The sequence below is a fragment of the Columba livia genome, chromosome Z (assembly GCF_036013475.1).
Source record: "Columba livia isolate bColLiv1 breed racing homer chromosome Z, bColLiv1.pat.W.v2, whole genome shotgun sequence".
NCBI lineage: Eukaryota > Metazoa > Chordata > Aves > Columbiformes > Columbidae > Columba > Columba livia.
In genome coordinates, this window is record NC_088642.1 from 9,084,947 (window position 1) to 9,100,304 (window position 15,358).

Sequence of the window (15,358 nt, forward strand, 5' to 3'; positions counted from 1 at the left end):
TTTTCTTTAGCAGCCACCACACTGATTCTGACCCTGAAGCAAACATTTCTTCCCAGGCACTACCCTACTGAAAAGCCTCCAACACTGAGGAGTAATTAACAACTATAGTGAAAAACAAAACCCAGAGGACCACTGTGCTTCTGAGAGCACACCCACCATCGCTTCAGACCCTCTGTGTTCTTTGAGGGCAGAAAGAAAAGTAGCGGAGGATTAACTGCTACTCTCACTAGTAATAACAAGAGATCAGCATGCAGAGGTTAACATTTACTGTTTGTCAAAAGCCAACACAAGAACACCAAAGCAAGCTCCGGTGCCTGCTCCCCCATGTCAGTCACGACGCTTGCTGAGCAATCCAGTATCCACTCGGCCATCAAAACAGGAACTGCCTGAATGTTGGCTGGTCATCGTGAAAGGGGAAGAAGGAAAGCAGCAAGAGCTCTCAAGAGTGGTATTCAAGCTGCTAGAGGCATTTTGGTGCTTTATGTGCTTCTTGTAAACACCCCCTGTCACCTCTGCCTTAGGGTACAAGTCTAAAATCAAACTCACAGGGAAACATGTCCTTCTGAAAACATGATTCTTTTTTCCTACTGGACTTCTCCATTCACTTAGTGAAGAAGCAAACATAGCAGATAAAGACAACAATCTCATATAGGAAAGATGAAAAAGGATCAGGGAAATATATTAAGTTTCTTCTCCAGTATATTTGACTTGTATTACTTCTTTCTTCTTCTAATAACATGCACAGTTTTAGGACTTCTCAACTGCCTTGCTTATCTTATTCACCTTGTTCTTGTTGTTGAAAGCCAGTGCTCGGACTTTGCAGTTGTCTGGATTGGTGTTCTCCTTGGGGATATCCTTCAGAGCCCTGTGTGTTATGTGGGCATAGACAGGAACTTGAGAGAGATTATGCCTGGCGTCACTTTTGGACAACACATCCTCTGTAACTTCCCAGAGACCCATCGAACCATCCCGGGAACCTGAATAAACAGTCCATAAATTAATAGCCCATTTCACATATACATAAATCCCCTTTTTAAAAAAAGGAATAAACAACAAGGTCTGAAAGAAATAAAGGATACTATTAATGTAATCTAGCTGAACACATTGGTGGTGCCTGTATATTAATTGTTATTAAAACATGATTTTACTGAGCTGTAAAGTTCTTAACATTGTGAACTCACTGTCGACTGGTTTGTCTACACAGTTTCTAAGCAGCCAGATCAGCTCATCTGTTTTCAAACTGATTGGGATGCATCAAAAACCACAATACTGTTGTCCTGGTTTTGTTAAAAACAAGTTTCTCTTTCAGTGAATTTGCCTGTCAGCTAAAGCTTTCATATTAACTGCATTTTCCTGGAGCACCAGACACATGTTTTGGTAAACCTAGCAATGGAATGCAAAGTTATTGATAAGCACAGATGGACATCTCGCGAGAGGGGCGACGAGGAACCAGTGACCAAGAAACTGACCAACTGTGTATAACATTCCATTCACGTGAATACTTCATATAAAAGTGGGAGATCACGAGGATCTCATCCCTTTTCCCTTTTTCCTTATGGCCGACATTAGGAGAGGACCTTGCGAGTCGGCCCTGCAAACTGAGGCCTAGTGAGAGACTGAATCCAGCTCCGATTGGCTGCAGAGTCCAGTCCAGGACTTCGGTTGCTGGCTCTGCAGTTGCTGAGACTTTCAAGATTGGTTTTGTATATTTTGTATTATTTTCTCTATTCTTATTAGTAGCATTAGTAAAACATCTGTAATTTTTCCAACTCTCTTCTCTCTGTCCTTCTTTCCCTCCTGGTCGCCTGTGGGAAGGGGGGAGAGGGAAGGGCAAAAAAGGGGAAGTGGGGGGGAGAGGGGGTTAACAATACATCTGCCAGGGTTTTATTGTCACCCCGCAATCTTAACCCTCGACAGATAATTGGCGCCCAACGTGGGGCTCCAGAAAGGGGTAAATTTGAAGATTTTTGGCTTTTCTACCGCTCTGACGTACCTTTCAGTTTTCTTGGCATGGTGCCAACTCATAGAGTTGTGATACTCGCACCTCTGTTTTGGATATTATTTAGTTGTATTAAGGCAAAGTGAATTACACTGATTTAAAGATGTTATGGCATAAGTTGTATCAGTTATCTTCTACACTGTGCTCACTGATTCCATATCTGTGTTGGGCTTTCTTCTTAAATCGAAGTATTCATTATATAACAACAAGAACTGGACAATGATCATGATGATGCTGTGTGGTTTGTCACTGGTTTATTTCATTATACTGCAGCTGCTAATGAATTTCTACTCGCTTCTGCTTTACCTTGAAAAGCCTCCAGGAGCGATTAAAGAGCAGTACAGCTCTGTGTTTGCTAATTGGTCGAGGGAATCTTTAGAAAGGCTGACTAACAATACTTACATTTTTTCGCTAGGACAGTTCGCAAATGTTTTAGAGAACTTTGAATATCCTTGGAGTTTTGATAGAACTGTGATGGCGTTATCTGGTTTGCTGAATGTGTGTCAGTTTGTGCTTCTGTTAAGAGAAATGGCGTTCAACAGGAGGTTTGCGTCTCTTTGTTGTCCTGAGATCCTCACAAGTCTATGGGACCAGATGAGATCCATCCTAGGGTGATGAGGGAACTAGCAGAAGAACTTGCCAAGCCGCTCTCCATCATCTTCCAACAGTCCTGGCTCACTGGGGAGGTCCCATATGATTGGAAATTGGTCAATGTTACCCCAGTCCACAAAAAGGGCTGCAGAGCTGACCCTGGCAACTACAGGCCTGTCGGCCTGACCTCGGTGCCTGGCAGGGTTATGGAGCAGATCATCCTGAATGGAATCACACAGCACCTTCAGGATGGAGAAGCAATCAGACCCAGCCAGCATGGGTTTAGGAGGGGCAGGTCCTGTCTGACCAACCTGATCTCCTTTTATGATCAGGTGACTCACCTGGTGGATGAGGGGAAAGCTGCGGATGTGGTCTATCTGGACTTCAGCAAGGCCTTTGACACTGTCTCCCATAACATACTCTTGCAAAAGCTGGTAGCCCATGGCTTGGACAAGTGTACTCTACGCTGGGTTAAGAACTGGCTGGAGGGCCGGGCCCAGAGAGTGCTGGTGAATGGGGCTGCATCCAGCTGGCGGCCAGTCACTAGTGGTGTTCCCCAGGGGTCAGTGTTGGGTCCAGTCCTGTTTAACATCTGTATTGATGATTTAGATGAGGGGATTGAGACCATCATCAGCAAATTTGCTGATGACACCAAGCTGGGAGGGAGTGTCGACCTGCTGGAAGGGAGGAGGGCTCTGCAGAGGGATCTGGATAGACTGGAAAAATGGGCTGATTCCAATGGGATGAAGTTCAATAAGGCCAAGTGCCGGGTGCTGCACTTTGGTCACAACAACCCCCTGCAGTGCTACAGGCTGGGCGCAGAGTGGCTGGAGAGCAGTCAGACAGAAAGGGACCTGGGGGTGCTAACTGACAGGAAGCTCAACATGAGCCAACAGTGTGCCCAGGTGGCCAAGAAGGCCAACGGTATCCTGTCCTGTATCAAAAACAGCGTGGTCAGCAGGACAAGGGAAGTGATCCTTCCCCTGTACTCTGCATTGGGGAGGCCACACCTGGAGTATTGTGTTCAGTTCTGGGCCCCTCAGTTCAGGAAAGACATTGAAGTGCTGGAGCGGGTCCAGAGAAGAGCAACACGACTGGTGAAGGGACTTGAACATAAGACCTATGAGGAGAGGCTGAGGGAGCTGGGGTTGTTTAGTCTGGAGAAGAGGAGGCTTAGAGGTGACCTCATCACTGTCTATAACTACCTGAAGGGCAGTTCTAGCCAGGTGGGGATTGGTCTCTTCTCCCAGGCAGTTAGCAATAGGACAAGGGGGCATGGGCTTAAACTCTGCCAGGGGAAATTTAGGCTGGATATTAGAAAGAAATTCTTTACAGAGAGAGTGGTCAGGCATTGGAATGGCTGCCCAGGGAGGTGGTGGACTCGCCGTCCCTAGAGGTTTTTAAACTGAGACTGGACATGGCACTTAGTGCCATGATCTAGTAAACGGACTAGAGTTGGACCAAGGGTTGGACTCGATGATCTCTGAGGTCTTTTCCAACCCAGTTGATTCTGTGATTCTGTGAGATTTGCGGTGCGTCTTCGGAAGCTTTAGCAAAAAGCACTCTGAGCCGCTCGAGAAAGAGCAAAACAGCAAAGGCTGCCGCTGCAGCCACTGCCCCCCCAACGGCGGCTTCGCAGGCTGAAGCCACAGCTCCTCCGCAGAGTTCCTCTGCCAAGGTCGCTGCAGATAACATTACTTCTCCAGCCTCAAAGGCTAACAAGGCAGCCCCCCCTTCTTCACACACTGGGCACTGTTGCTGCTGTAACCACAGTAATCACTGTGACAGTCATTCCGACTCTGGAAATGAATCAAATGATGGTGAACCCATATCAGCATCAGTTGCCGGTTGTAAGAAAGTCACTAGAAAGACTACCCGTGCAGCATATGATGGCACAGGGCCAACATCAACCCAAGGTGCATCATCAGGACAGGGAGGAGACGAAGTGACCACCACTTGGTCCTTTTCTCCAGGTAAGCTGAGAGATCTGTGAAAAGACTTTAGTCGTCGTGAAGGCGAGAATATTTTAACCTGTTTGCTCCGATGCTGGGACAATGGGGCAGAAACAATTGAATTGGAAGGTGGTGAAGCCAGGCAGCTGGGATCTCTGTCAAGAGATTCCACCATTGATAGGGCAATTTCAAGAGAGTCTAACGCCACTACTCTCTGGACCCGACTCCTGGCAGCTATGAAAGTAAGATTTCCTTACAAGGAAGACTGTATATCCAAGTTAGGGAAATGGAATACTATGGGGAGAGGTATTCAGTTCCTGAGAGAATCAGCTGTGCAAGAGATCATCTGTTTTGGACCAGACAACCAAGAGGGGACAGACCCAGATAGAATCAATTGTACACGATCTCTGTGGCACAGATTTGTACAAAGTGCACCCCCTGCATATGCTAAGTCATTGGCAGGAATGGTCTGGTCAGCTAGAGGTCTACAAGAGATTAATGAAGTGATTGAGCAGCTCCGGAACTTTGAGGGCAGCCTTGCTGGTTCTCTACGGGCTTGTGTCTCTGCTGTAGAGAAACTGTGTGAAAAATCTGATGACCGGTTTGAAAAGCTGTTGCAAGAAATCAAAGAACTCAGAGAAGACACATACCATTCATGACCTGCACAAACCTATGTTTCAGCTATTAGGAAAAGGCGTTTCCAATCTCGAGAGAGAGGACAGAGGCAGCCCACAAAAAGAGGTTCACTGTGGTTCTTCCTACATGAGCAGGGAGAAAACATGAATAAGTGGCATGGAAGACCTACCTCAGAACTTCAAGAACGAGTACGTGAGATAAAAGGAAAAACTCCTAGGAAGGTGGCTGCTCCAGTTTACAAAAGGAGCAGAAGAGATTCTGATGCTCTTGAAGGAACCTCTAATTCACACCCAAAGACTGTGCAAACCAGAAATTAGAGGTGCCCTGCCTACAACCAGGTGGAGGAAAGGGATAACAGAATTTACTGGACTGTACAAATACGATGGTCTGGTACAACACACCCCCAGGAGTACAAAGCTTTAGTGGACACTGGTGCTCAGTGCACAATAATTCCTTCTAGTTATAAAGGAACGCAATCTATCAATATTGTTGGAGTGACTGGGGGATCCCAGGAACTGACTGTTGTAGAGGCTGAAATGAGCCTAACTGGAAAAAACTGGCAAAAGCATCCCATTGTGACTGGTCCAGATGCTCCGTGCATCCTTGGCATAGACTACCTCAGGAGAGGGTATTTTAAGGACCCAAAAGGGTATAGGTGGGCATTTGGTATAGCAGCTGTGGACACTGAGAAAACTGAACAGCTGTCTGATGTGCCTGGTCTTTCAGATGACCCTTCTGTTGTAGGACTGCTGAGGGTTGACGATCAGCAGGTGCCAATTGCTACCACGACAGTGCATCGCTGGCAATATCGCACCAACCGAGACTCTTTGATTCCAATCCAGAAGTTGATCCGTCAATTGGAAAGCCAGGGTGTGATGAGTAAGACTCGCTCACCTTTTAACAGCCCAATCTGGCCAGTGCGTAAGTCTAGTGACGAGTGGAGATTAACTGTAGGCTATCGTGGCCTGAATGAAGTTACACCACCATTGAGTGCTGCTGTGCCTGACATGCTAGAACTGCAATTTGAACTGGAGTCAAAGGCAGCTAAGTGGTATGCTAAACCTGACATTGCTAATGTGTTTTTCTCTATTCCTGTAGCAGCAGAGTGCAGGCCGCAGTTTGCTTTCACCTGGAGAGGCATCCAGTACACGTGGAATCGCTTGCCCCAGGGGTGGAAACACAGTCCTGCCATCTGCCATGGACTGATCCAGACCACGCTGGAGCAAGGTAAAGCTCCAGAACACTTGCAATATATTGATGACGTCATCGTATGGGGTGACACAGCGAAAGAAGTCTTCGAGAAAGGTGACAGAATAATTCAGATTCTTTTGGATGCTGGTTTTGCCACAAAACGAAGCAAGGTCAAGGGACCTGCACGAGAGATCCAGTTTTTAGGAATAAAATGGCAAGATGGTCGTAGTCAGATCCCAATGGATGTGATCAACAAAATTGCAGCAATGTCTCCACCTACTAATAAAAAGGAGACACAGACTTTCTTGGGCGTTGTAGGTTTTTGGAGAATGCATGTTCCTGACTACAGCCAGATTGTGAGCCCTCTCTATCGAGTGACTCGTAAAAAGAACCAGTTTGAGTGGGGCCCTGAACAACGACAAGCCTTTGAACAAATTAAGCATGAGATAACTCATGCAGTGGCCCTTGGACCAGTTCGGACTGGACTAGATGTTAAAAATGTGCTCTACACCGCAGCTGGAGATAATGGACTTACCTGGAGCCTCTGGCAGAAAGCACCAGGAGAAACCCGAGGTCGACCCTTAGGTTTTTGGAGTCGAGGATACAAAGGATCTGAGGCCAACTATACTCCAACTGAAAAAGAGATACTAGCAGCATACGAAGGAGTTCGAGCTGCTTCAGAAGTGATCGGTACTGAAGCACAGCTCCTCCTGGCACCTCGACTGCCGGTGCTGAGCTGGATGTTCAAAGGGACGGTTCCCTCTACACATCATGCAACCGAAGTTACGTGGAGTAAATGGATTGCATTGATCACACAACGAGCTCGAACTGGAAGTCCCAATCGCCCAGGGATCTTAGAAGTGATTACAGACTGGCCAGAAAGCAGAGACTTTGGGATGTCTCCAGATGAGGAGGAAGTAAAACGTGCTGAAGAAGCACCACCGTATAATACACTTTCAGAGACTGATAAGCAGTATGCACTGTTCACAGATGGATCCTGTCGTCTTGTAGGAAAACATCAAAGGTGGAAAGCTGCTGTGTGGAGTCCCACACGACAAGTTACAGAAGCCACTGAAGGACAAGGTGAATCTAGTCAATTTGCAGAAGTGAAAGCCATCCAGCTGGCTTTGGACATTGCTGAACGAGAGAAGTGGCCAATACTTTATCTCTACACTGACTCATGGATGGTAGCAAATGCCTTGTGGGGGTGGCTACAGCAATGGAAGAAAAGCAACTGGCAGCACAGAGGTAAACCCATTTGGGCTGCCACACTGTGGCAAGACATTGCTGCTCGGCTAGAGAGCCTGCCTGTGAAAGTTCGTCATGGAGATGCTCATGTGCCTAAAAGTCGAGCCACTGAGGAACATCTAAACAACCAACAAGCGGATCAAGCTGCTAAGATTAAAGTAGCTGAGGTGGACTTGGACTGGCAACATAAAGGTGAACTCTTCCTAGCTCGGTGGGCCCATGATGCTTCAGGGCATCAAGGTAGAGATGCAACATATAAATGGGCTCGCGATCGAGGGGTGGATTTAACTATGGACACTATTTCACAGGTTATTCATGAATGTGAAACTTGCGCTGAAATCAAACAAGCGAAACGGTTAAAGCCTGTATGGTATGGGGGGGCGATGGTTAAAGTATAAGTATGGAGAAGCTTGGCAAATTGATTACATTACACTTCCACAAACACATCAAGGTAAGCGTTATGTACTTACAATGGTGGAAGCAACCACTGGATGGTTGGAAACATATGCTGTACCTCATGCTACAGCCCGAAATACTATCTTGGGCCTTGAAAAGTAAGTCCTTTGGCGACATGGTACACCAGAAAGAATTGAATCAGACAACGGTACTCATTTCAAAAACAGTATTATAGACAATTGGGCCAAAGAACATGGCATTGAGTGGGTATATCATATTCCATATCATGCACCAGCCTCTGGGAAAATTGAAAGGTACAATGGTTTGCTAAAAACTACACTAAAGGCACTTGGTGGTGAAACCTTTAAAAACTGGGATTCACATTTAGCAAAAGCCACTTGGTTGGTCAACACCAGGGGATCAACCAATTGAGCCGGGCCTGCCCAATCAGGAATTCTACGGACTGCAGAAGGAGATAAAGTCCCTGTAGTACACATGAAAAACATGTTAGGAAAGGCAGTCTGGGTTACTCCTGCCTCAGGCAAAGGCAAGCCCATTCGTGGGACTGTTTTTGCCCAGGGACCTGGCAGCACCTGGTGGGTGATGCTCAAGGATGGAGAAGTTCGGTGTGTACCTCAAGGGGATTTGAGTTTAGGTGAAAATATTCGATACTGAACTGCATGATGTGAATTGCCATGCTAACAGTGTTTAATAAGTGTTTTTCAGATCAAAACAGTGATGATGAAACCAGAGCTAGCTTCTTCAAGTGGCGCCTGACAACTTCTTCGAAGTTGATGACTTTAACCCACAAACAGTGGTCATGAGATGCACTTGTACCATTTTTCCTGCCCTGGGAGACTGTTGTGACAAAATGAACTTGATGGACTTATTAAAGGATGGTCCACTGATTAATTACTCCTGTGTATATATGTACATATGTATATATATATATATATATATATATAGTAGTAGTGATTAATTAGATTGTATTGATAGATTGTATTGATAAGGTTTAAAGTATTCAGTGAATGGCATATTATAAGGGGTGGAATGTCCTGGTTTTGTTAAAAACAAGTTTCTCTTTCAGTGAATTTGCCTGTCAGCTAAAGCCTTCATATTAACTGCATTTTCCTGGAGCACCAGACACATGTTTTGGTAAACCTAGCAATGGAATGCAAAGTTATTGATAAACATGGATGGACATCTCGCGAGAGGGGCAACGAGGAACCAGTGACCAAGAAACTGACCAACTGTGTATAACATTCCATTCACGTAAGTACTTCATATAAAGTGGGAGATCACGAGGATCTCGTCCCTTTTTCCTTATGGCCGACATTAGGAGAGGACCTTGCTAGTCGTCCCTGCAAACTGAGGCCTAGTGACCGACTGAATCCAGCTCCGATTGGCTGCAGAGACTAATCCAGGACTTTGGTTGCTGGCTCTGCAGTTGCTGAGACTTTCAAGATTGGTTTTGTATATTTTGTATTATTTTCTCTATTCTTATTAGTAGCATTAGTAAAACTTCTTTAATTTTTCCAACTCTCTGTCCTTCTTTCCCTCCTGATCGCCTGTGGGAAGGGGGGAGAGGGAGGGGCAAAAAGGGGGAAGTGTGGGGGGAGAGGGGGTTAACAATACATCTGCCAGGGTTTTATTGTCACCCCGCAATCTTAACCCTCGACAACTGTACAACAATCACCATTAGAGATTTACACGTAAACTCAGAAGTGACTGAAAAGCCTACATTCAGCCTGGCTTACCAAGGCTGAGACTGACAGTCTGTTAAGCCAACATAAAAACCTCCAAGAAAACTCAGCTGAGTTTATGCCAATTGGAGTTCCTTTGATTTCTGCCAGTATGCTTATGGATATGTACAAACACATTTGTGAACAGAATCAACAATTTCAAACCACAGTTTGTGCCAATTTCTGTCAAATCTATTTTAAAATTATTTTTCTTAAGCCCATACAACCTTTTGTTTAAAGAATGTAACACAGGAACTGGGGCTGAACAACCAAGAGCTCAGTTTTCTACTCAATCTGAAGATATTATTCAAAAATATGAGTCAATAAGACTAACAATACTGGATGAAAAAGTTAAATGTCTTTGGTTTGTAGATGAACACAGGTTGATCCAAGGCCCTATTCCTATCCCTTCTGGTGTTTAGGCAATTCGCTTCCATCTAAGTCAGCTCTGACAAATTTCACGTGTACTTCAGTTTCTTCCCTACACAATGTGAAAAACACATCCCTCCTCCTCTCACAGGGAATGCATAAGAAATATTTCATGTATTGAAGATGCTGGAAAAAAACAAGATACCTACATCAGACTATTACATTTACAGGCTTTTGTGCATCAAAGGGAATAAGCTACAAAGGCAGAGAGCTGAGGAAAGCATCTTGTTGCAATACAGGTGGTCCAGCACAGCAGAGATGGCTTTGTCCCCTCACAGACTGATTCGGTCATTTGCCACTATCGCCTACTACAGCCAAATACAACAGGAGCTTCATAAAGGCACTTGCACAGCAACAGGCAGCACGTGATGCAACATCCTGCCATTCAATTTATGAGCTGATGGTTTTTAATGGCACCTAATCTTGTTTGTTATGGAAGCTGAACACTCAGCAGTAGAATTTCTAAAACATCTTGACATAGTTTAGGAGGAAGCTGTCCCTTTTAATAGCCCTGGCAGGGGACAAAGTCAACATATGTTGTTCAACTGGATAGCCCTGAAGCCAAGGAGAACATAATTTGTTGCCTAGGCTCATGCCATCCTGGCAATTATTATTCATGCCATCTGAAGCTTTTGCCATGGAAAGCTTTTTCTCCAGCCAGTACAACTCAGTAGAATGACACATTCTCCTTGAGCTCTGGCAGTTTAGTCAAGAGTTTAATTTTATACTTCGGGAATACTGAAATACACTGCTGAAGGTTCTACAGGCCTTGTTCTTGTTGAAGTTAACACAAGCAAAAGGAGTAATTGAGTCTCTGGTTCTCTTTGTACTGCACTCAACAGTTCTGATGGCAGGGAAAAAGTACACTGCCAAATCTCAGACCCCAGGCTACATGATTGGTGTGATCTGCCATACGACTAAATGCCCTTTCTCCTTTCTGTGGCATTTAGCTTGCCCCAAGAAAGTCACCAAAAATGTATTTCGTTTTTTATTTCAGGCAATGATATTTGCTATAACCTCCATGTTTGGAGTTCAAATATTTCTGCTCCGCACTTACAGATGTAATGGAAATCTGTAAGATTAATCAATATCAGAAGTTAGTTGTCTTTGTTTTCTCCTGATTAGGGTCACCAGTGAAGTTCTGAAGAACTCGGTTTAGCAATCAGACTTGCAAATTGCTTTCAATGAGTCTTCCCTGATGTCTCAGGTCTGGAGACCAGAACCTACATCCTGCTGTAAGCCTCAAACAACAGAGAGCACAGCGGTCTTCTACTCACACCTCCACCCTTGAGCAAGGATAAAACACCGAGAGCGAAACAGTTCAGTCTCACATTCTGTGCCTCTCTGTTCCACTGGGTCCTTATCTTTCCCTTGGACATCTGTAATCCCTCTGCTGTTCAAGCTTACCAGCTGACAGTGGCTTTCAATGCAGATATCTGGGTTGGAGACTTGGAAGAATCAATTTTGATATTAAATTGAAAATAAGATTCCTGGATTAGCTTTTTATTTTCTGAAAATAAGAATCTTACTGAACTAACAATTCAAGTATTTGAGTTTTATATGAGACTCTTACAACCTTCTGTCACCTGCAGTTGGATACCTCCTTGTACAGAATACTACACTCTGTCAGCACAGACAGTAAACCACTAAATGAATGCAAGAGCATATCAGTATTGCTGCCTTCACCCAAGTAAGTAATACTTTATGAAGTTGACTGATTGTTCAACTGGTTACTAAAAAGTCAAGAACTGACCTTTCCTATTACAGCCTTCTGTATTTACTGCCATAGTATATATCCACACACACGTGTACTAATAGCTTGACAAAACAGAGGATTCATTAATTAGCCTGTCATAGCATTTCAGGGAACTGATATTGTTTTGCTCCATTCCAAAGTTACCATCTGATAACCAACACCCCTCTTGAAATTATTATTCTAGTGTGGAAACCCTTCCTGTTACTCTTTGTGTTCAGACAACCTCTCATGGCAACACCTACGGGAAACAGTAAAATTCCCTGTGATACTAGAAAAATAAAATCTAGACCAGGAACACACAAATAAAACAAACTGAAGCACTGTATTAAGACCAAAAAGGGTTCAAATAGTCAAAGTAGTTCCAAGTAGTTTCAAATGTCCTGATAAAGGGTTTTCCCTAAGACCTGTCAAGTATGGTACATCAGTTTAAATTTCTGAAGAGGGGAAAAAAAATACAGAGAAATAAATTATTTTACCAGAAACAGCCATAGTATCACTGATCCAAGCAATTGAAAATATCCAGTCCTTATGTCCATCCTAAAAGAAAAAAAAAGACAGTTTTCTGTGTCATTATACTCTAGAGTGGTCCCAAAGCAGGTAAGTATTCTTCATTCTGATTTTTAGTACAAACTCAGAGGACAGACCTGCATCAAAAACATGCAGATAAGATTCCAGTATCAAGCTGGAGAAGTTTAAGTATCTAATACTAATTTTAACTTTTCAAAAATTTTGATTTGTATAATGAATAGAGAGCAATTAAGTGATGAAAAAACAGGTCTCTGTCCAAGGACAAACAGAAAGCAATTCTAGGGACTTAGATTTTCCATTTTGAAAGCAACATTCCTTCTGTAAAGTAGCTACTTATTTCCCCAAATGCACATCCCTACTATAAGTAGTAACCAAAGTCTTGTGTTTACAATATACGACCTACAGATTAATTTTTCAAGACGATTACTTCAATAATCTTTTCTTTAGCAGGTGAGAAACCTAAAGGGAAAAATACTATAAAGCTCTAGTTATGTATGAAAAGCTGCAGAGTCACAGCAGCACACAAATGAACAGCAAGCCATACAAATATTCAGAGTAGTGCCTTTCTGCAGCTGGTTATCTGCTGCTGCAGAAACTCTGACCTGACCTCTGCTGTTCTAGTTAACATCTATGTGAAGTCCTGATCAAAAAGGAGAAATGAGAGAGAAATGCTTATGGGACACCACTATGCTAATGTAATCGTTCTTTTCTTTTTAAGACTGGCTATTTTGAAAAGGGCTCATGATTCTTCAGAAATATAAGCAGTTCCAGAGTGTATCAAACTGCCATAAACCACTGGGTTAGAACTAATCCTTAAAGCCGAGTTCCACCTCTGGAATAATGCATACATAAGCTGCACTGGAGAAGGGGAAAATTTTAAGAACTTGTATCATATTTTCAGTTCCTCACAAGAGCTTCTTCACTTAAATCAGTTTCAGAGGTCACCACCACAATTAGACTTCAACATTTAGGATTTTGTTACATATTCAGTACTTAGAAGTTATCTGAAGTAGACCTGAATGTAGGTGAGGAAGAAGAAATGTGACTCAGAACCCTGAGAACTGTCTCATATGTTTAGGTACTCTCTCTTGTTTCAGGTACCTCATCAAAAAAGACAACCTAAGGAAGGATGTTTTCAAGCTTTTAGAAATTCTCTCTCCACTATAAGACTCCCAAATCTTAACCTTGCTCTGACATTGTGCACTTCAAGGTAGTAACGAACTTTTCCCAAATACTCTGACTTACATCTCCCACACAGACAGGATCGAGTGTAGGCAGACGATAAATTGCAAGGCTGTTGGGGTTGTCTCCACCTGTGGCCAGGAGGGTCCTCGAGGGGTTGAGCTCAATGGCATGAATGCCACATCCCTGCTGGTTCACCATGCCAGGTTCACGATCTTTCAGAATAGGAATCTTGGTAATTTGACCAGTCTGGACATCTACTACAAACAACTGAGGAAAAAAAAGAAGAGATGCAAGTCATCATCAAACGGATAAGAAAAACAAGATGGTAAATTATCCTCCCTATTTTGATTTGTCATTCTTTTCAACTTGGAATCCACAAATGCTGCAAGTATGGCTGAAAATGCATAAATCTCTTCTTAAAACAAGTAAACTAACTTAATTAGTGGGTTTTATTTCGATCATCCCATTTGGTTTTCACTCTAATGGAAGAGAGAGGAGATAAATTAGTCATGGGAGGTTCCCCATTTAACAAACCCCTTAAATCTAAAACTCCTTCTCTGTTCTATACCATGATTTTAAAAAGTATTGTTTCCAGTTTCCCTGCACAGCAGTGAGAGAGAGACTCAAAACAGCCAGGAAGGCCCAAGAGGCTCAGCACAAATCTCTTACCTCCCAGATAACAACCTTACCATGAATTTTTTGCTTTGGCAAACTGACACTTCATACATTTATATAATTGGAGTTGTTTTTCTGGCGATACTCAAAGAATACTAACTATAGTACTGTCAGCCCGAACATCTAAAAGGGTATCTAGCTACCTACCTCATCATGCATAAAGACTGGAAGTTGGACCTCTATATCACTGTCCCCTTGGCAGAAAACTCAGTTTTAAAGCCTTATAACTCTTCAAACAGACATTACACACAAAGATGCGCCAATTCAAACATGCAACCGTAGCATTACAGCCTAAAACAGAATAAAGTTTTACATGGTCTGCCAAAGTGCACTTTCATTTGAGAGGCTCTTGCGCCAGATCATTCCCTGTGTGTCCGGGGGGCAGCTGCACCCACAGTCAAGTAGGTACAACCGGTGGGACAAGGCTTGTGAGGGGGCAGGTGTGACACAAGGAAACGGAGGCTCTGAAGCTGACTTGGCACTACGTGATGCAGAATCACAGCCTAGGATTATAACTAAATTCCATTCCATGCCCCTCCCTAAGTCTGTCCCTTCTATAAACAAAGCCTCTGGAAGTAAACTGAAGATGGAGAAGGCAACAGCAATAGAAAAGAAAACCCATTGTTATTTTAAAAATGCACACCTAAAATAAATTGTTCTGAAATCCTTTGTCAGGAAGAGAAAGCTAGACGTTCTCAGGGAGAAGTTACACGTACAAGTTGCTCACAGACCAAGAAAGTGTAGCTGCACATTATTCTTGATGTACCGAACTAGCAGATATTAATGTCAAATCAAAACCTGATAAACTATGGTACAGCATGGTATACTCACTCTGCAGAGAGAGCAGAAATTTGTTCATTGCTATTTCTGTGTTGCGTCTAGAACTACACTTGTGTTGTGTCTACAATTCTGCATCACCTTCAACCCACAATGGCTATTCCTCGGTAGGCAGCAGTCTTGCACAGATGACTATTCCCACAGGGACTAAATTCTCCTGCTTAGTTCTTTGCTCTGCACACAGGTGTGGGGT

The 15,358-nt window shown here is 43.6% G+C and overlaps 1 protein-coding gene across 2 annotated transcripts in view; it reads right to left on the minus strand.

The window, feature by feature from the left end:
* Positions 1–15,358, minus strand: part of DCAF12 (DDB1 and CUL4 associated factor 12) — a 42,248-nt gene that overhangs the window by 16,306 nt on the left and 10,584 nt on the right. For both annotated transcript variants that reach the window (XM_065047048.1, XM_065047049.1), the window contains exons 3-5: positions 13,714–13,920; positions 12,417–12,477; positions 784–977 (exon numbers count right to left, since the gene is read on the minus strand). In XM_065047048.1, the coding sequence (XP_064903120.1) occupies positions 784–977; positions 12,417–12,477; positions 13,714–13,920 (462 nt within the window). The remainder of the gene's footprint in view (positions 1–783; positions 978–12,416; positions 12,478–13,713; positions 13,921–15,358) is intronic.